The sequence below is a fragment of the Leopardus geoffroyi genome, chromosome C1, assembly GCF_018350155.1.
Source record: "Leopardus geoffroyi isolate Oge1 chromosome C1, O.geoffroyi_Oge1_pat1.0, whole genome shotgun sequence".
Lineage (NCBI taxonomy): Eukaryota > Metazoa > Chordata > Mammalia > Carnivora > Felidae > Leopardus > Leopardus geoffroyi.
The window spans coordinates 183,573,316-183,596,313 of record NC_059328.1 but is presented as its reverse complement, the minus strand read 5'-3'; the positions used below and the strand labels follow the sequence as shown (position 1 = coordinate 183,596,313).

The 22,998-nt window shown below is 40.5% G+C and overlaps 1 protein-coding gene across 11 annotated transcripts in view; it reads left to right on the top strand.

Moving 5' to 3' along the window:
- Positions 1-22,998, top strand: part of ANKRD44 (ankyrin repeat domain 44) — a 343,429-nt gene that overhangs the window by 275,331 nt on the left and 45,100 nt on the right. For all 11 annotated transcript variants that reach the window (XM_045480606.1, XM_045480614.1, XM_045480610.1 and 8 more), the window contains exons 17-18: positions 7,760-7,831; positions 18,673-18,874. In XM_045480606.1, the coding sequence (XP_045336562.1) occupies positions 7,760-7,831; positions 18,673-18,874 (274 nt within the window). The remainder of the gene's footprint in view (positions 1-7,759; positions 7,832-18,672; positions 18,875-22,998) is intronic.

The window sequence follows — 22,998 nt, the reverse complement described above, 5'->3', positions numbered from 1 at the left end:
TCTGTTTCTGCTACCTTATTATTGTAAAGAAATGCAATGGATTTCTGTGTATTGATTTTTATCCTTCAACCTTATTGAATTCATTTATCAGTTCTAGCAGTTTTTCGGTGGAGTCTTTAAGGTTTTCTACATATAGTGTCATGTCATCTGCAAATGCATAAAGTTTTATTTCTTCCTTACCAGTTTGGATGTCTTTTATTTCTTTTTCTTTCCTGATTGCTGTGGCTAGGACTTCCAGTACTATGTTGAATAAAAGTAGTTGAGTGTGGACATCCTTGCCTTGTTCCTGATCTTAGGGGAAAATCTCTCAGTTTTTCACCATTGAGTATGATATTAACTATAGGTTTTTCATTTGTGGTCTTTATTATATTGAGGTATATTCCCTCTGAACCTACTTTTTTGAGGGTTTTATCATGAAGAGATGCTGTACTTTTCAAGTGCTTTTTTTGCATCCATTGAAATGATCATATTGGTTTATCCTTTCTCTTGTTGCTGTGATGTATCTCATTGATTGATTTGTGAATATTGAAGCACATTTGCACCCCAGGAATAAATCCCACTTGATTGCACTGAATGATTTTTTTTAAATGTATTGTTGGATTCAGTTACTAATGTTTTGTTGAGTTTTGCATCTATGTTCATCAGAGATATTGGCTTGTAGTTCTTCTTCTTCTTCTTTTTTTTTTTTTTTTTTTGTATTGTCTTTGTCTAGTTTTTGTATCAGGGTAATGCTGGCCCCATAGAATGAATTTGGAAGCTTTTCTTCCTCTTTTGTTTTTTAGGATAGTTTGAGAAGAATAGGTATTAACTCTTCTTTAAATGTTAGTTAGAATTCACTTGTTAAACCATCTGGTCCTGGACTTTTGTTTGTTGGGAGTTTTTTGATTACCACCTCATTTTCATTGCTGATAATTGGTCTGTTCAAATATTCTATTTCTTCCTGATTCAGTTTTTAGAAGGTTATATGTTTCTAGAAATTTATCCATTTTTTCTAGGTTGTCTAGTTTGTTAGCATATAATTTTTCATAATATTCTCTTAGAATTCATTGTATCTGTGGTGTCAGTTATTATTTCTACTCCTTCATTTCTGATTCTCTCTCTCTCTCTACCTTTTTTTTTTGGGGGGGGGCGGTTCTTGTTAAAGGTTTTTTTGTTGACCTTTTCAAAGAACCAGCTCCAGGTTTCATTAATCTGTTCTATAGTGTTTTTGTTTTGTTTTGTTTCTATTTCATTTATTTCTGCTCTAATCTTTATAATTTCCTTCTTTCTACTGGTTTTGGGCTTAGTTTATTCTTCTTTTCCTTACTCCTTTAGGTGTAAAGTTAGGTTGTTTATTTGAGATTTTTCTTGCATCTTGAAATAGACCTATATTGCTGCAACCTTCCCTTTTAGGACAGCTTTTGCTGCATCCCAAATGTTTTGGACCATTTTCATTTTCGTTTGCCTCCATGTATTTTTTTTATTTCCTCTTTGATTTCATGGTTGACCCATTCATTGTTTAGTAGCATGTTATTTAACTTCCATGTATTTGTGTTCTTTCCAGAAATTTTTTCTTATGGTTGTTTTCTCATTTCATAACTTTGTGGTCAGAAAAGATGCATAATGTGACTTCAATCTTTTTTAATTTGTTGAGACTTGTTTTGTGGCCTAATATGTGATCTGTTCTGGAGAATGTTCTATATGCACTTGAAAAGAATATATATCCTTTTGTTTTAGGATGGGATGTTCTGAATATGTCTGTTAGATCCATCTGCTCCAATGTGTCAAAGCCGCTGTTTCCTTGTTGATTTTCTGTTGGATATTCTATCCATTAATGTAAGTGGGGTGTTAAAGTCCCCTACTGTTATTATGTTACTATCTATTGCTTCCTTTATGTTTGTTATTAGCTGCTTTATGTATTTGGGTTCTTCCATGTTGGGTGCATAATTATTTGTAGTTGTTATATCTTCCTGTTGGATCATTCCCTGTATGATTGATTATGTAGTTTCTTTCTTTGTCTTTTGTTACAGTCTTTGTTTTAAAGTCTATTTTGTTTGATATAAGTATTGCTACCCTGGTTTTCTTTTCACTTCCATTTGCATGATAAATGGCTTTCTATCCCTTCACTTTCAATCTGCATCTGTCTTTAGATCTGAAATGAGTATTTTAAGCAGCATATAGGTGGGTCTTGCTTCTTTATCCACTATGTCACCCTGTGTTGTTTGATTGGAGCATTTAGTCCATCTACATTCCAAGTGGTTATTGATAGTATGCACTTATTGCCATTTTGTTACTTGTTTTATGGTTGTTTTTGTAATTCTTCTCTGTGCCTTTATTCTCTTGCTTTTTTCTCTCACGGTTTACTGGATTTCTTTAGTGACATACTCGGATTCCTTTCTCTTTATTTTTTTGCATATCTATTACTGGTTTTTGATTTGTGGTTTTTATATATAAAACCTTCTGCATATAGCATTCTATATTAGGTTGATGGTTGCTTAAGTTTGGACACATTCTTTATTCCTCTTCCCAACCCCATGTTTTAGGTATATGGCATCATACTTTACATCCTTTTATTTTGTGAATCCCTGGACTTATTTTTATAAATATAGCTAATTTTACTGCTTCTGTGCTTTCCTACTTTTCTTACTTCTATTTATGGTCTTTCCTTTCCATTGAAAAAGTCCCCTTTAACATTTCTTGCAGGGCCAGTTTAGTGGTGATGAATTTCTTTAACTTTTGTTTGTCTGGGAAATTCTTTATTTGTCCTTCTATTCTGAATGATAGCCTTGCTGGACAGATTCTTGGTTGTAGGTTTTTTTCAGCACTTTGAATATATCATGCCATTCCCTTCTGGCCTACAAAGTTTCAACTGAAAAATCTGCTGATAGCCTAATGGGACTTCCCTTTTATGTAACTGTTTTCGTTTCTCTTGTTGCTTTTTTTTTTTTTTTTTTTTTTCAACTTTTTTTTATTTTTATTTTTGGGACAGAGAGAGACAGAGCATGAACGGGGGAGGGGCAGAGAGAGAGAGGGAGACACAGAATCAGAAACAGGCTCCAGGCTCTGAGCCATCAGTCCAGAGCCTGACGCGGGGCTCGAACTCACGGGCCGCGAGATCGTGACCTGGCTGAAGTCGGACGCTTAACCGACTGCGCCACCCAGGTGCCCCTCTCTTGTTGCTTTTAAAATTCTCTCTTTGTCACTGCTTTTTACTGTTTTTTTTTTTTTTAAGTTTTTAATGTTTTTTATTTTTGAGAGAGAGAGACAGAGTGAGAGCAGGGGAAGGGCAGAGAGAGAGAAAGACACAGAATCAGAAGCAAGCTTCAGGCTCTGAGCTGTCAGAACAGAGCCCAACATGGGGCTCGAACTCACACACTGTGAAATCATAACCTGATGAAATCAGACGCTTAACTGACTGAGCCACCCAGGTGCCCCTTTACGGTTTTATGTGTTTTGCCATGGGCCTTCTTGGGCATATTTTGTTGGGGAATCCCTGTGCCTCCTGCGTCTAGATTTTTGTTTCTTCCCCCAGAATAGGGAAGTTTTCAGCTACTCTTTCTTCAGATAAATTTTCTTCCCCCTTTCCTGTCTTTTCTTCTGGGATCCATATGATGTAAATGCTGTTATGCTTCATTCATGGTGTCACTGAATTCCCTAAGTCTGTTTTCATTTTTTATTATTTTTTCTCTCTCCTATTCATCTTGATTGCTTACCATTACTCTGTCCTCCAGGTCACTGATTCATTCTTCTGCTTCCTCTTGTCTAGTTTTTATTTCATCTAATGTATTTTTTATTTCAGTTATTAAGTTTATCTCTGATTCATTCTTTTTTATGTTTTATTTCTCTTTGTTGAGGGCCTTACTGAGGTCCTCCACTCTTTTCTCAAGTCCAGTGAGAATTTTTATAACTATTATTTTAAATTCTCTATCAGGCATATTACTTATCTCCGTTTCATTTAGCTCTCTTGCTCTGATTTGGTCCTGTTCCTTCATTTAGGACATACTCTTCTATCTCCTCATTTTGTCTAGCTCTCTGTGTATGTTTCTATGTGTTAAAAAAAAGTCAGCTACATCTTCTGCTCTTGAAAGTAGTGGCCTTATGAAGAACAGGTCCTATAGTGCCCTGCAGTGCAATGTCCCCTGTTCACCAGAACCTAGTGCCTTGGGGTATCTCCTGGGTATGTTATATGCACCCAACTGTTGTGGTTGCGCCACTTTTGCCTTCTGTCCAGTCGTCTCCAATGGCTCTATTTGCCTGTTTGGGGCAGGGTTTGGTCTTTGTGTTGTTAGTGGGTCAGTCTGGGGCTGCCTTGGGCTTGAGTTGAGTCAGAACAGGCATTTGTCAGAGATACAATAGCACCAAACTGCAGGGTACTTTCTCTTTTTCGTTCCCTGAGAAGCTACCTTTTGTTGGTGAGTAGGGCAGCCAAACCCGTTATCTGCTCCTGTCCCATTGCTGGAGCCATAGTCAGACTGGTGTGGGTGGTTATCCTCCCCTTTCTCCAGGACAGGAGTCACTTTGGGGTGGTGCTGCCTCCTATCAGGAATCCTTGCACACTGCCAGGCTTGTGGCACCACTTTGGATGAACTCTGGCCAAGGATGTATTCAAGGGGGCAAGTCCACAGAAGAATGCGGGGGCAGGGGCACTGTTAGAAAGTTAGGTGGAAACTGTTGGTGCAGTGTTGGTCAATGTGTCTAAACTAGGGGACAGGGAAGGGAAAACGGTACCTGCCAACTCTTTTGTTCTTGGAAAAGTCTCCTAAGACTCCCTGCCCCTCCAGTGCACACTTTGATCTTCTTCCTATATACCCCAGGCATTTTTCAAACTGCTGTTTCTATGCTGTATCTCTGCTGGGCTGTTTCTTGTACTGTCTCTTTAAGGGCAGAGACTCAGTTTCTATCACTCTTCTGGCTTTCCCAGAACTGAGCACACTGATTTTTAAAGTTCCAGGCATCTGAGGGCACTGGGGTGGCTTGGTCATTTGAGCATCTGACTCCTGATTTTGACTCAGGTCATGATCTCGCAATTTGTGAGATCAAGCCCCACTTCAGTCTCTGTGCTGACAACACAGAGCCTGCTTGGGATTCTCTCTCTCTCTGCCCCCTCCCTGCTCACATGCACATGCTCGCTCTCTCTCTCAAAATAAAAAAACATTAAAAACAATAATAAAGTTCCAGGTATTAAGCCCTACTGATTGTAAGAACTCACAAAATTAAGCCCCTCCAATTTTCAAAGCCAAATGTTATGGGAATTTGTCTAACCTGTGTGAGTTCCCCATGCCTGGGGTGCTTGGTCTGAGGGTCTGTTTCCCTCCCCTCTCTGTGCCCTAGGTGTCCCTCCTTAGAAAGTCGCATGGGTCTATTTAGCTCCCAACCACATCTCTGCCCTTCCTACCCTCTTTGACGTGGCCTCTTGTCTACCTTTAGCTGGGGAGAGTCTGTTCTGCCAATCTTTGGGTCGTTTTCTGGGTTTTTTACACTGATGTGCATATTCTCTAGTTGTATTCATGGAATGAGGTGAGCTTTGAAATTTCCTATTCTGCCATTTTCCCCAGAAGTCCCTGTAACACTTCAATTTATTTAACCCATCTCTATTGCTATCTGTTTTTCTAGTTTTTTCATATAAACAGTGTTTTGCTAAACTGCTCTTCACAGAGTCACTAATAGCCTTGTGTTGCCAAACCCAGCGGTCAATTCTCACAACTCATTTTATTTGACCTATCAGGACTTCTGGCACGGTTACTCACTCTCTTGTTGAAACTTTTTCTTCACTCAGTTTCCAGACCTCACACTTCCTCGTGTTCCTTCTAGTTCATCTGCTCAGTCTGTCACCCTGCTGGCTCCCCCCCATCTCTCCAACTCTCTCCTTATCTGTCATCTCTGTTTACTTTACTGTCTTTCTCATCTCATCCAGTCTAATGTCTTTAAATACCTGAACTCCACACCCATGTACCCAACAGCTGCTTTGTTAGCATGAACTTTTGGATGCTTTAAAAACATCTCAAACATAACATTTCTGTTATGAAACCAAACTTCTGTTCTTTCCCACTACATATATTCTACCAATGTCTTTTCCATCTTAGTTCATGGAACTGCCATCCTTCCATTTTAATAGGACAAAATCCTGGGGGTCATCTTTAACTTCTCTTTTTATTTTACATTCCCATTCAGTCATCCCATCAGGAAATCCTGTTGATTCTACCTCCAAAAATATCCACAATCCAACTATTTCTCTCTATCACCACTGCTCTCCACTAGTTTAAGCCACTGTTATTTCTCTCTTGAACTATCGTCCCACTCTCTCTCTGTGCCCTCCCTAGAGTCTAAAAGTTAGAACATGTCATCACTCTGCTCAAAACACTCCGGTGAAATTCCACCTCAGGATGAAAAGTCAAAATTCTTACAACAACCCGGAAGGTTCTTGATGACACTCCCACCCCCACTGCCACTATCTCTCTGATTTCCTTTCCTGTCATTTTCACCCTTGGTCACTCTGCTCCAGCATCCTGGATATTCTTAAGCACACTTAACCCTGAGGGACTTGGCAGTTGCTGGTCCCTGTGAGTGGAACTCTCCTCCCCTAGATATCCACAAGGCTGTCTCATCACCCTTAAGACTTTGCTCAGCCAGTACCACGTTCCCTGATCACCCTATTTAAGTTGCAAACTGATCTCCCCTCCAGCTCTCTGAACCCTCCCTCTCTGTTTGATTTATCTCCATAGCACATACCATTTTCTAATTAACTGCATAACTTTTTTCTATTGTTATCTACCCTACCCCCTGCCCTGGGGAAGTGAATATTTTAATACATTATTAATTTTATTTTTGAATCTTCAGTGTCTAGGCACATTGGTAATCATTCACCAAATATTTGTTGAATAATTTTCTTTATAAATGCATCATTATGCACTTGTCTAATTATTTATTGGGAATTAATTCCTTGGGTTAAAAGTATACACAAATTGCCCAGAAAGGTTTTAACAATTTGTTCCCACCATGAATCCCTGAGAATGTCTTTTTCCTGATTCCCTGGTCACACTATCCTTTCTGTTCCTTCAACTCACCATGTCCGTCTCCCCTTGACACATTTACATTCCCTCCTCCATGACTTCCTCCTCCAGAATACTCTCCTGCCACACCTTTACTTGGTTTAATTCTCCTTATTATTCAGGCCTTACTTTAATTGTCACCTCCTTAGAGAGGACTTCCCTGATCATCAGCTGTCAAGTAACTTCCCAGTCATTCTGTATCACATCACCCTATTTTATTTTCATTATAGCATATGTCATTACCAGATATTTATTTCTATATTTATTTGTTTGTCTATGTTTCCCCTCTCTAGAATGTAAGCTTCACGAGAACAGGAACTTTATACGTGTTTTCTAACACTTATCTCCGGTAAATGTGTGTTTGATAGTTGAACACCGGCTATTATAATTTTTCATTATTACCATCTGCTGGGTGAAAAGAGGATTAAACATGAATTATTTTCCTGGATTCATGAGGCTGAGCATCTTTCAAGTATGAAAGCCTTTTTTCATTAGCAAATGCTAAGATGATCTAGAAGTTGAAATATTTAGAGTATCTGTGTTAGATATGCTACATCTGATTTCTTATTTGTTTCAGATATGCTGCACCAGGTTTCTTATATTGCTAAATTGTGTGATTTTTTTACATTTCTGAAACCTCTTTTGCATTTATGTCAACGTTGGTATCCATAAAGGAGGATTCCTCCTGCAAAGTTCACTCATGTACTATTGTTTTCTTTTTGTCTCCACAGCTTTTGGAAAGAACCAACAATGGTTTTGAAGAATCAGATTCCGGTGCTACCAAGAGTCCGCTCCACTTAGCTGTAAGTGAGATGCTGTGAGTGGCTTCCACTGTTACAAAAAGAACTTAAGTGTCCTAGAACTAGGCTTCTCTTAAAATGAGAGCATAATAATGCAATGATAACAAATAATGAAAACAGTACATGGGTAAAGGCACAGGCTGCAGAGAGAAAGACTGCCTTAAATTCCAGTCCCAGCTTCACCCACTGGTGACTTCAGACACATTACTTACCCTGTCTGGGCCTCAGTTTCCCCATCTGTAGAGTGAAGACAAAGGAAAAGAGATAATATTCATAAAGCCTCTACCACAGTATACTTAATAAATGATTGTTATACATTTTTTAAATCTTTAAAATTATTGCTATCTAGTAGTTAAATTTTTAAAAATTGAGGAAATTTGAAAACATTGTGGCTTAAAGATTTGATTGTAGCCGACAATGCATGAGTATACAGCCTACCATAAAACAAACCAAATACCCCAATTAAAAACGTGTGAGATATTTAAACACAAACATGAGAGCAAGGTAAGCACGTGCATTATTGCAGCTCTGCTCTTTCTGCCTGGGCTTGAAGTCAGGGTCTCAGAGGAGGTACGAGCTCTGATTCTTGTACTGGCTAAGATCTGTGAGTAGGGAGGAAGAGTTATTCTGTCACCCATAAACCTTCCTCTCCACATCCCAACAATTGAAGGGAAATGCAGCAGCCCAGAGTGAGGATCCCCAGATTCTCCATAGGGATGACCGAGCCAGGAAACTCACCCACCACCCTACCATGGTCCTGCCAGCATTTGGTAATCAACAGCTATTCCTTAGGAGCTTCTCTCCAACCGGCAGCCACACCCAGCAATAGAGGCTCAGCTACAGAAGGTGTCACCACATTGTGAGCCCTCAGTCCATGGCCACAATGATGATGGTTGGAGGCACCTGGAGGCTGAATGCTGAGAAGGTTGGGAAGGAGTTGGGTCTCTGAGTTTAACTGTTATGACATTCACTTAGTACCATCTATGTACAAGCACTTTCTTGATGTCATTCTGATGAAAAATTGAGAGGGAGGTTTTGGAGAGCAAAGGGGAGTGGCTTTGTTGATGGGCATGCATAAGTAATCAGGCAAGGTGAGGGGATGAGACCATCCCATAAGGATTGGGATGAACTGATCACACTGCATGGAGCCCCCGCTTCCTTGCTAGTCTCCCCACGTATCCACCAGCACATCTATTGATCCCACTCACCACCCTCTGTCACACCCACCAACACATCCACTGCACACACACACACACACACACACACGTTTTGAGTCCTGAAATCAGGCTAAAATATGCATCAATCTTTGTTCTGGAGGTGGACTTAGAGCAGAAAAGTTGGATGGACAGTGGGATATTTGTATGTATAAAACTTTATGCCATGTGGCTCTTAGTATACGTTGCCCTAAAGGTTGCTCCCTAGAATCTCTGCCCAACCACCTGGTGCACCTGGAGAAGTTACCCCAAAGCTGAGGGTTCACAGCAGAATTAGCTGACCCTAGAGAGGACTATCTGAGGTTATCTCAGATAGAATTCTCATGCCCTTTGTAAGTGGGGCTGGTTGTATTGCCATACCTGCCAGTAATCTGAGAAGAGACTTTCTTAGCTCTCCCAAATTCTGCCAGCTGTCATTCTCTTTTTCTCCCCCCAAAGAATTATTGTTGAATGCTTACAGTGTGCCAGTTGCTCTGCTAAGGTCTGTGAGTTTCTGGGTCCTGTAAAGTCAGGGTGCTGTGTTATCCCTGGAGAGAATGGGGCATCTGGCAGCTCTGTACTTGGAGGGGCCTCGGAAGTACACTCAGAGAGGAGGTCCCAGCCACCAGTCTTCCCTTTAGCAATTCGCCTGGTCATGGTTTTCCCACCTGTAAATTCAAAGGAGTAAGTTAAGGACCCCCACACCCTTTCTAATTTGTAGATTTATTTAATTGTTTGTTGTATGATCTTGGCCAAGAACTGAACTTCCTGTGTCTCAATTTCCTCACCCATAATATACGACAATAACAGGGGCTCCTGACTGGCTCATTCGGTTAAGCGTCCGACTTTGGCTCAGGTCATGATCTCATGGTCCGTGAGTTCGAGACCCGTGTCGGGCTCTGTGCTGACAGCTCGGAGCCTGGAGCCTGTTTCAGATTCTGTGTTGCCCTCTCTCTCTGCCTCTCTCCTGCTCTCTCTCTCTCTCTCTCTCTCTCTCTCAAAAATAAACATTAAAAAAAATAAAGAATAAAATAAATAAGCGGACAATAGCAGTACCTCTGTTGTAAGGCCATTGTGGGGATGACATGTGTTAATGCGTTACAGTGGTTAGAACAGTGCCTGGCACATATGTGCTTTCAGCTAAGCTTCATCCTCACTAATGCTAACATATCATTATTTCATTTGACATACACTCACTGTGTGTATGCTAAGCACCTGTTCTGGGAGCTGGGGAGGTTGCAATAAACAAAGCCCAGCCTCTGTAGAGTTTCTAGTCTAGGAGAGAAATAGGCAAGTAAATATTTAACATGACACATGGTGTGAAGTGCTACCAATGGGATCAGTGAGACAACACTGAGGCGACAGGCGAGGCTCTACTTTGCATAGCATAGAATCTCACATTTGGACAAGAGACCTTAAGAGCTACCCATGTTGATATCATGTGACCGAAGAGTGTTCTGGGCAGAAGTGCAGAGTCCTTGGGGTAAGAGCATACTCGGCATGGTCCCAGAACAGCAGGGAGGCGACATGGCTGGAGCAGAGTAGAAAGGGAGTGGCATAGGCGATGGTGTCCGACATGTCGTGGAGGAGGTGAGGAGTCAGGGGAGGGCCTTGTACTCCCCGGTAAGAACTTCAACTGTTACTCTGAGCAAGTTAGAAAACCATTTGGAGGGATTTGAAGAGACAGATGATATGATATGATTTTTGTTTGAAAAGGATTATTTCAGCTTCTGTGTGGGGTATACATTGTAAGGGAAGAAAAACAGAAGCTAGACAACCAGGACATAATGATGGTGATGATGTCTTTGACCAGGGTGATAGCAGTGGATTAATTCTGAAACTCTGTTATTCTTGCCTGCTAACACCTTTTTAAAAATTATTATATGCTTCAAGAACCCTATAAGTATGCCCATCACCCTCTCCAGGGGCCTCGGTGGCAATTAACTTGATAAAAACCCAAGGCACATTATTTCTTCTGGGGATGCATTCTAGCAATGAAATCACAGCATATGCCCCCAAACCTTGACTGTCACAAGAAACCTGACCTGCCTTGAGTTACCATTTCCTGGCTGAATGACTCAAGTCTCCAGGGTTATCAACCCAGTGAATTTCATAAACATTTTATCCACTTGAAAAAATTAAATCAAGAAATAAGGCTATGCAAATGAAAGCCTCCAGCTGTCAAGATTTCCAGATGGACCCATTGTTTCGTGGATTCTGTTGAGATGCCAGATTCTTTCTCCTCATTGCCCTCAGTTCCTATCTAAAAAGTTCAAAGAAATTAATCATGTTTAAGACATATTTAAAGTTACCTAATGTATTTTTTAATAAAGACATTTCATAAAACAAATTTAAAATGTTTGATTGCTACCTCTAGTGAAGACCTTAACTGAGTTATCTATTGAAAGCCAAAATATTACATGCTTTTTGAACCGACATATTTGTTCTTTTATGTGAGTCCTTCCTCATTTAGTTATTTCAGAAATTATTGGTGAAACTGCCTACTAAATACCTGGATTAGGATGGAAATAGAAAGAAAGAGGGCAATTTTCATCATGTACTGCTGACATGAGAAAGGTTTCCTTTACTGCCTACTTGAGCCTCCTTAAAAGAGTTTAAAGCTTTATTATATACTTTTGTGTGTGTGTACTCCAAGAACCATATACCTGCCCAAAGACATAATCATGCACTTAACCATAAAACAGAATTCCATGTTACATGGTAGTTTGTTTCTAGGGTTAAACTCTAGAGTGTGGAAGTAAGTGAAAGTTCTTGTATAATCAAAGTCACTTTATTATTCCTTTTAAATTGCCATTTAAGTTTAGTATACATAGTTTTATGTCTTCGGTTCTGTGGGGTAATGTTTTTGCATGCTAAAATTCAAAAGCTGCTAGCTAGACTAGGTGAAGAAATGAAAGGAATTGTATAGGTAAATCTGGCCTTTCAACCATTCCGTAAGAGAATTTGAAATGCCTGATACAGAACTAAGTATGGGTTGGGATTCTGAAGCTTTCCTAATTACCAACAGGGCCACTTCATCTTTTTTAAAAAATATTAAGCCTCTAAATTTAACACAGACTGATGGATTTATTTTTTGTTGTGAGGATTAAAGAAGAAAGCGTGGGGATAAGTTTAGCACCTAACCCAAGCGCCCTGCAGGGTGACTCTACTGTACTGAACAGCATCGATTCCTTCACACTGGCTTCCTTCCTACTACTTTTCTCTTTCCCCTATGTCTTCTCTTTATTAAATCGAAATACGTTAGCCATGATGTTTTGCAGATACGCCTACAATTTATAAGTTGCCGATTCGATTTCCTAGGCTAAGTCATGTTGATGGAAATTAAAATGTTTACTGTCTTTGTCATAATAATAACTGGCCCTGAAGGGACCAGCATTTGCAAATGACATCTAGGCCCTGCTGTTATCTACAGGGATTCATTTCCCTTTGGTGTGAAGTCAGGATTTCCACATAAGCTGAATCAGTTGCTACCTATACAGTTTAAAATGAGAAGTGTTATGCAAAATTTGTTTTCAAATAAGTCACAGGTAAGTCTAGAGTAAAATGAGATAGACTGATTTATACCCTGATGTAGATGTTGCTAGTACCACAGATTTTACAGGATAGGTCTTCCCAAGTTGGCTTAAAATCACCCATGGCCTGAGTCGATAATGGCTGAGTTGAAACTGGGTTGTGGGTATATAAGAATTCATAAACTATCCTCTCTTTGTCTAAGTTTCAAACTTCCTATAATAAAGAAGTAAAGAAATACACCTTTTGGCCTTGTTGCACCCTTTCCATAGGAGCTCATGAAAAGCCCACAGCTCAGGCTCTGGGGTCCAGTTGGCCTGTCTTTGAATCCCAGCTCTCCCATGTAAGGCTGAGTGACCATGGAAAGGCTGGATTGTTACCTTCTGCCCTTCTGTGCCCCTGTCAGTAAAATGGGGATAACAGTAGTATCCAAATCGGCAGTTGTTTTGACAATTAAATGAGGTGCTACATGTCCAGCACGGTCTGACACACAGCAAGGGCTCAGTAGAAGTTAGCTATTGCTTCACAATTTAGATTAGACTAAACGGCTTACAATCCTATGCAGTTATGGTTTGCACAGCAAGCACAGATCACAAACATGGACATATAGGAAATTATTTCCCTGTCTCAAGAAAGGCAGTATGTGGGGCGCCTGGGTGGCGCAGTCGGTTAAGCGTCCGACTTCAGCCAGGTCACGATCTCGCGGTCTGTGAGTTCGAGCCCCGCGTCGGGCTCTGGGCTGATGGCTCAGAGCCTGGAGCCTGTTTCCGATTCTGTGTCTCCCTCTCTCTCTGCCCCTCCCCCGTTCATGCTCTGTCTCTCTCTGTCCCAAAAATAAATAAACGTTGAAAAAAAAATTTAAAAAAAAAAAAAAAAAGAAGAAGAAAAAAAAAAAAAAAGAAAGGCAGTATGTGTAGTAAAAGAACAATAGTCTAGAAGTTAGCAAAAAGGGTGTGCCTTCTTGCCTCATAGTTCTGTGCAAGTCACTTTACCTCTGTGTTAAGCCTTCTAGAGAAGGGGTCAAGGTTTCTGATCCAATATTTGTTCTTTACCTCTTTGTGCCGTTACATGTAGAGACAAAAGTATTTTGTTTAAAAGCCAATTCAGTGGAATTACTGGGAAAAATTATAAGACATTGCTGAACAGCATAGATTTTAGTGGTCACAGCTCTGGGTTTCAAATTCTAGCTTTGTCACTTAATAGCTAAGTGACCTTGGATGAATTAATTTACATTGCTTGTTTTGTTTTTTCATCAGTAAAAAGAATGTTTGCATAGGCAAATAGCTGCTATTTTAAAAATATATTCCTACCATTAATACCAATAAATGAAAATAACATCCATTAAATTAATTCATTTATTCATCAAATAATTGTGGAGTGTGTAGTATGCACTAGGCATGATTTAGGATACAGCAGTGAGCAATACGCATGAAGTGCCTTCAATCACAGGTAATAAACCAATGGATAAGTAACAGATATCAAATGGTAATAAGTGCTATAAAGATAAAATAAAGCAGGATAAGTGGGATGGAGAATTTCCGGTAGTATGCTGAGGTGGAGGGTAGAGGGCTGTGTTTTGGCTCTGGAAAGCATCCAGGTAAGGTGATCTTTGAAGGAGAAGTACCAGGAGAACCATGTGGCCCTCTGGAGGGAGAGCTTTCCAGATAGAGGAAATAGAAAGTACAGATGCAGGGGTGCCTGGCTGGCTCAGTCAGAGGAGCATGCAACTCTTGATCTCCGGGTCGTGAGTTCAAGCCCCACGTTGTATGAAGAGATTACTAGAGGAAAAAAAAAAACTTAAAAAAAAAAAAAGTACAGGGGCACCTGGGTCTCTCAGTGGGTTGAGCGTCTGACTCTCAGTTTCAGCTCAAGTCATGATCTCACATTTTGTGGGTTCAAGCCCTGCATCAGGCCCCGCTGCTGTCAGCCCAAAGCCTGCATGGGATCCTCTCTCTCCCTCTCTCTACCTGTCCCCCATTTATGGACGTGCTCTCTCTCTCTCTCAAAATAAATAAATAAACTTAAAAAATAATAAATACATGAATTTAAAAAAATTTTAAGAGTACAAATGCAATAGCCCAGAGGAGGAAATGCATGTATTTAACCATGGGGTAGGAGGTGGGGTTAGTGTGGTTGAACAGAGTGAGTGAGGGGGCATGCTGATGATCAGGGTAGAAGGAGCCCTAATCCTGGGGTGCCTGGGTAGCTCAGTCGATTAAGTGTCAGACTTCAGCTTCAGCTCATGATCTCACCATTAGTGGGTTTGAGCCCCACATCGGGCTCTGTGCTGACAGCTCAGAGCCTGGAGCCTGCTTCGGATTCTATGTTTCCCTCTCTGTCTCTGCCCCTGCCCCACCTGTGTGTGTTCACATGCACATGTGCTCTCTCTCTCAAAAGTAAATATTTAAAAACAAAAAAAAACTGGTTGTTACTTAAAAAAAAAAGAAGAAGAAGAAGAAGAAGAAGAAGAAGAAGAAGGTGGACTAATCCTAAGGGGCCTGAATGGTCATGGAATGTTTTGGATTTTATTATCAAGGAGGGAAGAAGCCATTGACTAGTTTTCATCAAGGAGTGATATGTCCAACTTGGGTTTTAAGAGATTTCATCTGGAGACCATGTCAAGAATAGATTGCAGTGGGGCAAAGATGGAAAGAAAGTGTTTGCCATAATCCTGGCCAAAGAGAATGGCCCTATGGTGAGAACTGGGTTAATTCTGGATATAATTTTAGAGATGATCGTGGACTGAGGGTTGCCACATGACACCTATTTGTGAATTAGAACAGAGGTGTAGGGGGTTGGGGATAGATGTTTTCCTGCCAGGTGCCTGAGAATCCGAGGACAACTCTGTGTGTTGAGCAAAAGGTGTCCCTTCCTCTCAGCAGACGCATCCCCGTTCCCGGGCATGGCAAAGCTGGGATCAGGAGGAAGAGGCTATCCTTCGACACACACTTGCACCAGCGTCCCAGGGCCCTTGTATAGGGCTACAACCCTGGTCTTAAGAGGGAAGACAAAGATGACTCCAAAGTTTTGGGCCTGAGCAATTAGAAGTATAGAGTTGCCATTTGCTGCAATGGAGGAGCATGAGAGGCATATATTCAAGTGGAAAGATCAATAGGCAGTTGAATATATAAGTTTAGAAGTGAGGGGTGCCTGAGTGGCTCATTTGGCCTCTGATCTTGATTTAGGCTCAGGTCATGATCTCACGGTTCATAAGTTCAAACCCCGCGTGGGGCTCTGTGTCCATCGTGCAAAGCCTGCTTGGGATTCTTTCTCCCTCTCTACTTTTCTCCTACTCATGCTCTCTCTCTCTCTCTCTCACAAAAATGCATACATAAACTTAAAAAAACACAAGTTTGGAAGTAAAAGAAGTTAGAAATGGATATAAATTTGAAATTCATTAGCATATGAATTATTATACTGCATATTATAGTTAAGATATGTTTAATACATAACATATAATAGCCACAATCATTCACAAAAGTAATATAAAAAAACAGTATTAAAACTTAAAACTTAAGTACTCTTAAATTCTGTGGGTCCTTTTATGTTGAGTTTTTGGTATTGTTGTTATGAACATATACTTAGGAAAACAACTCAAGTGACTTTTAAAAAGGTAAGATGAGGGGCGCCTGGGTGGCGCAGTCGGTTAAGCGTCCGACTTCAGCCAGGTCACGATCTCGCGGTCCGTGAGTTCGAGCCCCGCGTCGGGCTCTGGGCTGATGGCTCAGAGCCTGGAGCCTGTTTCCGATTCTGTGTCTCCCTCTCTCTCTGCCCCTCCCCCGTTCATGCTCTGTCTCTCTCTGTCCCAAAAATAAATAAACGTTGAAAAAAAAAATTAAAAAAAAATAAATAAAAAGGGAAAATGAAGTAAATCCATATGCTCCTTGCTTTACCTCCCTTTTCTAGAGTTAGCCAGCATTAACAGTTACTTTTGTATTTTTCTAAGATTTTCTATGAATATAGAAATATACATAGACATAGATATGTGTATAATATTTGGATATGTTTGCTTTTTATATGAATGAGGTCATGTTATATGTGCTATCTGCAGCTTACAGTTTTTAAAAAAGTTTTTGATAGATTTTGTCAAGTCTCCTCAAATGTCGTACTATATATACTCCCAGCAACAGAGCATAGACTGCTTTTTTCACCAGGTCTTAAAAAATACTGGACATAACCAACCTTTTTTTTTTTTTTTTTTCGAGTTTATTTATTTTGAGAGAGAGAGAGAAAGCAAGGGAGGAGCAGAGAGAGAGAGGGAGAGAGTGAATTCCAAGCCGCCGCACTGTCAGCACAGAGCTAGCATGGGGCTTGATCTCACGGTTTGTGAGATTATAACCTGAGCCAAAATCAAGAGTCTGATGCTTAACCGACTGAGCCACCCAGGTGCCCCTGGACATGACCAAACTTAATCATTGTTAAGCTGGTAGTTGAAAACTAATAACTTAAAAAAAATTTATATATTTTCTCCATATGTTCACTGGCCTTTCATATTTCTTTTTCTGGGAGCTGTCTTTTCATGCCCTTTGTACATTTTCCTAAGTTTTAAAATGGTTTGTAAGAGGGGCACCTGGGTGGCTCAGTTGGTTGAGCGTGTGACTTCGGCTCAGGTCATGATCTCCCAGTTTGTGGGTTCGAGCCCCACGTCAGGCTCTGTGTTGACAGCTCAGAGCCTGGAGCCTGCTTTGGATTCTGTCTCATTCTATCTCTGCCCCTCCTCTGCTCATCTCTGTCTCTCAAAAATAAATAAATGCAAAAAAAATTTTTTAATGTTTGTAAGAGTTCTTTATGTATTAGAGATATTGATCTTTTGTATGTGCTAAGCCTTTTTTCAAATTCATTGTGCCTTGAGCAATTGCTGCAGTGGGAAAACAAAAAGTGCTGCTGACATAAGAGGGGACTCTGGCTGCTGAAAACCCCTGGAGGCAGATTATTCCTGTATCTCCTTCTTTACTTCCTTGTCCCCCGTCTTTCCCCTTCCTATCCTTATCCCTCTTCTCTCTTTTATTTCCAATGTCCTCAGCCTTGTGTGTGCATATACAATTTTTTACCTTGTAGACTTAATGAAAATTATCCCTCAGTCTTTTAATTTTGTGTTTTAGTAATGTGAAGCTTCTTAACCTAACATGGCATAGGACCTCATAATAGGTCCGAACTTGGTGCTGGTACATGAAATACATTTCCATAATTGTGTCTGTGTTTTCATTATAATCAATGGGAGAAGTAAAGGAGAAAGGAGGAAGCATCGACTGGGTACAAGATAGGATGGGGAAGCCTGTGTGATTTTATTCTTTCTATCTCCCATGGGAGGTGACTTTTATTGCTCTCATTTTTATAAATGAGAAAACAAACCCTAAGTGAAATTCAGAAACTTGCCAAGGGTCCCCTGCTTAGAAATTAAAATGCCGGTGGGGTGCCTGGGTGACTGAGTCGGTTAAGCGTCCACCTTCAGCTCAGGTCATGATCTCACAGCTCAGGAGTTTGAGCCCCTCATCAGACTCTGCTGACAACTCAGAGCCTGGATCTTGCTTCAGATTCTGTGTCTCCCTCTCTTTCTTCCCCTCCCCCCATCTTGCACTCTGTCTGTCTCTCTCTCTCTCTCTCTCTCAAAAATAAACATTAACAAAAAAGAAATTAAAATGTTGGACTGCAACAGGTCAGTATGCTTCTGTTGAATTACCAAGTCTGCATTGTTTTCAGTGATTTTTTTTCCCCCAGGTTTAACAGAAAAGTATCCTGAAAAAATATTCTAGTTGTGTCATTATGTTTAGGACTGAATTGTTAGAATTAATGTATTAATTCATTCAGCTGCTTGTCTATATTATATTATTAGATTGATAGATATAAATATAAGAATACATTAATACATTTAGTACATTTGGAACAAATTATTTGACAAACAAGAAAGAACATGAAGAAATTCATATGTACCAGTGAGGCTTGTGCATTATCATTTTTCAGTCTCTCTGGTTTGCCTGTTTCAATAATTATCCCAAGCATCTTTCAGATGTGCTCTTTGGAGGGGTCTCCAATTGTGACCTTGGAGGCTTAGCCCCTCATGTGGGTTGTTGTGGGATTGGAAGTGAGTGAGCATTTGTGTCGTTGGTCTCTTCTTTGCAGGCCTACAACGGGCACCACCAAGCCTTGGAAGTCCTTCTGCAGTCGCTGGTGGACCTGGACATCAGGGATGAGAAAGGCCGCACCGCTTTGGACCTGGCTGCCTTTAAGGGACACACAGAATGCGTGGAAGCACTTATCAATCAGGGCGCATCCATCTTTGTGAAAGACAATGTAACCAAAAGAACCCCACTTCATGCCTCAGGTGGGTCTTGCCAAGAGTCTGGTTACTGTAGTTTTACGGCCCACTTATAAGTCCAAGTAAAAGGATGGCAGCATCTTCTTGCATCCCAACTTTTAAAGTATCAGTTTTCTTTCTACATCAAATATGCCTCCAGTCTTCCAAAATGCTTTTGGTCTACTACCCACTTGGAGATGATTAGTGTTTTATGGCCAGGTAGGCTCTGGCCTTCTTCTTTTAGAGAACAGTTTTAGGTTCACAGCAAAATTGAAGAGGAAGCTACAGAGATTGTCTATGTACTTCCTGTCTCCCCCCACATAGCCTTCCCCATTATCAGTATCCCTTACCAGAGTCATACACTTATTACAGTTGATAAACCTACATTGACCCGTCATAATCATCCAAAGTCCATAGTTTACATTAGGGTCCACTCGTCATACATTCTATGAATTTGGACAAATGTATGATGGCATGCATCCAGCATTATAGTATCATATAAAGTATGATATTGTAAATACTGCCCTAAAAACCCTCTGCACTCTTTTTGGCCTTCTTAACTCAGAAGAGAGTTCAGAACCTTGGCCAAAGGCTATCACAGAAATTTCTAAACAGGAGGCAAGGTGTAATGTGATCTTCAAATGAGTTACATAGACAAAATCACACAGCATTTTAAAGCATAAAATTAATGATATTTCTGGGCTGTTTCATAAAAGGTGTCATCAGACAGCATCAGTCTGCCAGTCTAAACGATGCTTCTTAGCTTCTGCTCTAATTCTTGATGCATCAGGTAAAATAAATAAAGACTTTACATCAGGTAAAAATAAAGACTCTTAAAAAGTATATGCATATATATAAAAAAGTAAGTAATTTGCCTTTCTATTGGAGATTTTTCTCCAATATACATAAAATAAAACTCTGCCAAGACATTTCTGGCTACATACACAGATAGAAAGGTAATGTGGAAGAATCTCTAGCTCAGCTAAGACATAAATTCCTTTGAAGTCAGGAATTCAAGGATATCAGTCTTTGATCAGAATAGTAGATACTGTCTTTTTTTTTTAATTCATTTATTTTGAGAAAGAGAGAGAGAGTCTACACATGTCCACATGCATGCACACATGAGCAAGCAGTGGGGGGACAGAGGGAGAGAGAAAGGGAGAGAGAGAACCCCAAGCAGGCTTCGCACTGTCAGCACAGAGACTGATGCTGGGCTTGACTTCACAAACCATGACATCATGACCTGAGCCGAAATCAAGAGTTGGATGCTTAACCAACTGAGCCACCAGGCACCCCGATATTGTCTTATGAAGAGAAATAACTATTGTATTCAGACCATGAAATAATGGGTGGATTGAAAAATAAAAGAGTAGGGGCGCCTGGGTGGCGCAGTCGGTTAAGCGTCCGACTTCAGCCAGGTCACGATCTCGCGGTCCGTGAGTTCGAGCCCCGCGTCGGGCTCTGGGCTGATGGCTCAGAGCCTGGAGCCTGTTTCCGATTCTGTGTCTCCCTCTGTCTCTGCCCCTCCCCCGTTCATGCTCTGTCTCTCTCTGTCCCAAAAATAAATAAACGTTGAAAAAAAAAATTAAAAAAAAAAAAAAGAAAGAAAAATAAAAGAGTAAAGACAGTTTTTCAAAAGACTTTATAATTCTTGTTATTTGGAAAAATGTTAGATCTTGTGGCACTATTTCTATATATATCCCTGAATTTCCAAACCACTGAAGAAAATCAATATGGAGATTGAAAAATCATGGTGTTACCTAATTATCTGGAAATGATTGCTCCTGGAAGAATTTTTAGCCATGAGATCAGTAATGGATGGTATGGTTATAAATTATAAATTCTAATTTCCCATCACATTTAGTCTTTTTGGTATTTTTGGTAATATTGTAAAGTATCATTACAAAGTTTGGTATTCTAGGCATTCTTGGTATTATTACAAAGTTCATATTTAGATCTCTTTTTTTTTTTAGTTTAATTTTATATTTTTAAATTTATATCCAAGTTAGCATATAGTGCAACAATGATTTCAGGAGTAGATTCCTTAATGCCCCTTACCCATTTAGCTCATCCTCCCTCCTACAACCCCTCCAGTAACTCTCTGTTTGTTCTCCATATTTAAGAGTCTCTTCTGTTTTGTCCCCCTCCCTGTTTTTATATTGTTTTTGCTTCCCTTCCCCTATGCTCATCTGTTTTGTATCTTAAAGTCCTCATATGAGTGAAGTCATATGATATTTGTCTTTCTCTGACTAATTTCGCTTAGCAGAATACCCTCTAGTTCCATCCACATAGTTGCAAATGGTAGCTCTCCTTTTTAAAGATTAGTTGTCTATTATTCACGGCAAACATCATGCTTTTAGTTACCATGTACAGTACTTCCTGACAATTACTAAAGGCCTATTTTTATTGTGGAAAATTGTCCTTGTTAATAGGTAAACAGTGAAGGATAATCATTGCCACTCATTTGCCACTGTGATATAGGTTGTGGTCCAATGGAGCCCCCTCGTGGTCGAGACCACTCAATCCTTTTGGATTTCCCTCAGGTCATTCATTAAAAAGATACAGGCCGTCATTTGACTCTATTCTCCACAAAATGTCTGCTGTGCAGAAGCTTTTGCTTGTGCTTCCAGAATCTTTTCCAACTCATTTGAGAGGCCAATTGTTTTTTGTTTCAAATCCTGGGAGTACTGTGAGAGGCGGGAGCCAGGATGGATATTAGAGGTTTTGGCACAGATCGTTGCCTTGACAGTTGTGGCCTTTGAGCAGTATGAAAAATGGCTGTCACTCACAGCCAGGGAGAGGCTGAGCTAGTCTGGGACAAAGCTGGAGTTGGCAGGCACAACTGAAGGAGATGTTAGCATCTTTTTGCTAGAAGGCAACTGGGGAAAACATAGTGTATGGGAAACCAATAAGAATTCTGGTTTGGCGACACTTTTACACTAGAGGGGAATTATAATTTCCTGAGGGCTATTAGCTAAGTTCAAGAGTACACCACCCTGCCCCCTGCCAAAAAAAAAAAAGCACCACTGTAGAAATTGGTTTGTTCTCCAGCATACTGGGCGAGTGATGTGAACTTAGATAATTTTATTGTCTTTTTCTGTTTGGCCAAAAATCAGATGTCTTTGGAACTATTATGATTATGAGTATTTAATGAGTAGCAAGTTGATATAGAAAGAGGAATCCATCAAAAGATACCGGTACCTTCATGAACCCATTGTCTATAGTGTGTAGCAATCATGTCTCTGCTGATCATTTCCTTTTAAGCATACATTAAATTCTTGCCTATTTTGCCAGTGGTAATAGGTTCAATGTAATTTTTAAAACAAAAAACAAAACAACAGCAACAGCAGTAGATTGCCTGTACATCCAGTCCCCAAAATTTCCTCCTGAGATACATAAATGGAACATTGCTGAATGAGCTGAATGCAGTGGTCTACAAAATGTGGGCATTATTCCTGTAGTTAATTTGTGTTGTGTCAATGAATGGAAGCTAATTCTAATATGCATTGTCCCTGAAAAATATGTCGTTAAGTTAGCATTCTCTCACGACTGGCATGCAATAAAAACTGTAAAATGCAGCTCTTAGAAGAGCCTTTATCAACCTAACATAGCTGCATCTATTCCCTTCTCTCTCCACAGCCATAATGCGGTAAATGCAATGTGTCTTATAGTGGTCTCATTGTTCAGAGAAGAGAGGAGGTCATGTTTAGAATTTTAAACATATTTGTTCTCATCATACTCCCTCAGTGGAAACCCATGTCTTTTGTAAGGCTGTGAGTTCCACTCAACAACCTGGAGGAAAGTACCTTAGCCCAGTAGATTATCCTTCCAGGAGGCTTGCTTCCCAGCCCCAGGGGGGCACCACCACTCCCCAGAGTAAAATCTTGCCTGGTGCACACAGGGGTGAGATCTTGTTATTTGGCCCCAGCGGGTCAAGGCCCAGTGGACAGCCCACCTTTGGTCGGCTGGGCGAGAAGAAGAAGGGGCAAGGCGGTTGCGAGAGTCACAGGTCAGCCAGGGAAGGAACTGAGGGGCCAAGGGGACAGGCAGGTGGCAGGCATGGAAGCCAGTGCAAGAGACCCTGGAAGACTGATAAACCTAGGGCAGAAGTTTGAGGAACTCTGGGACAGACTGTCTTCCAGCCGCAGAGG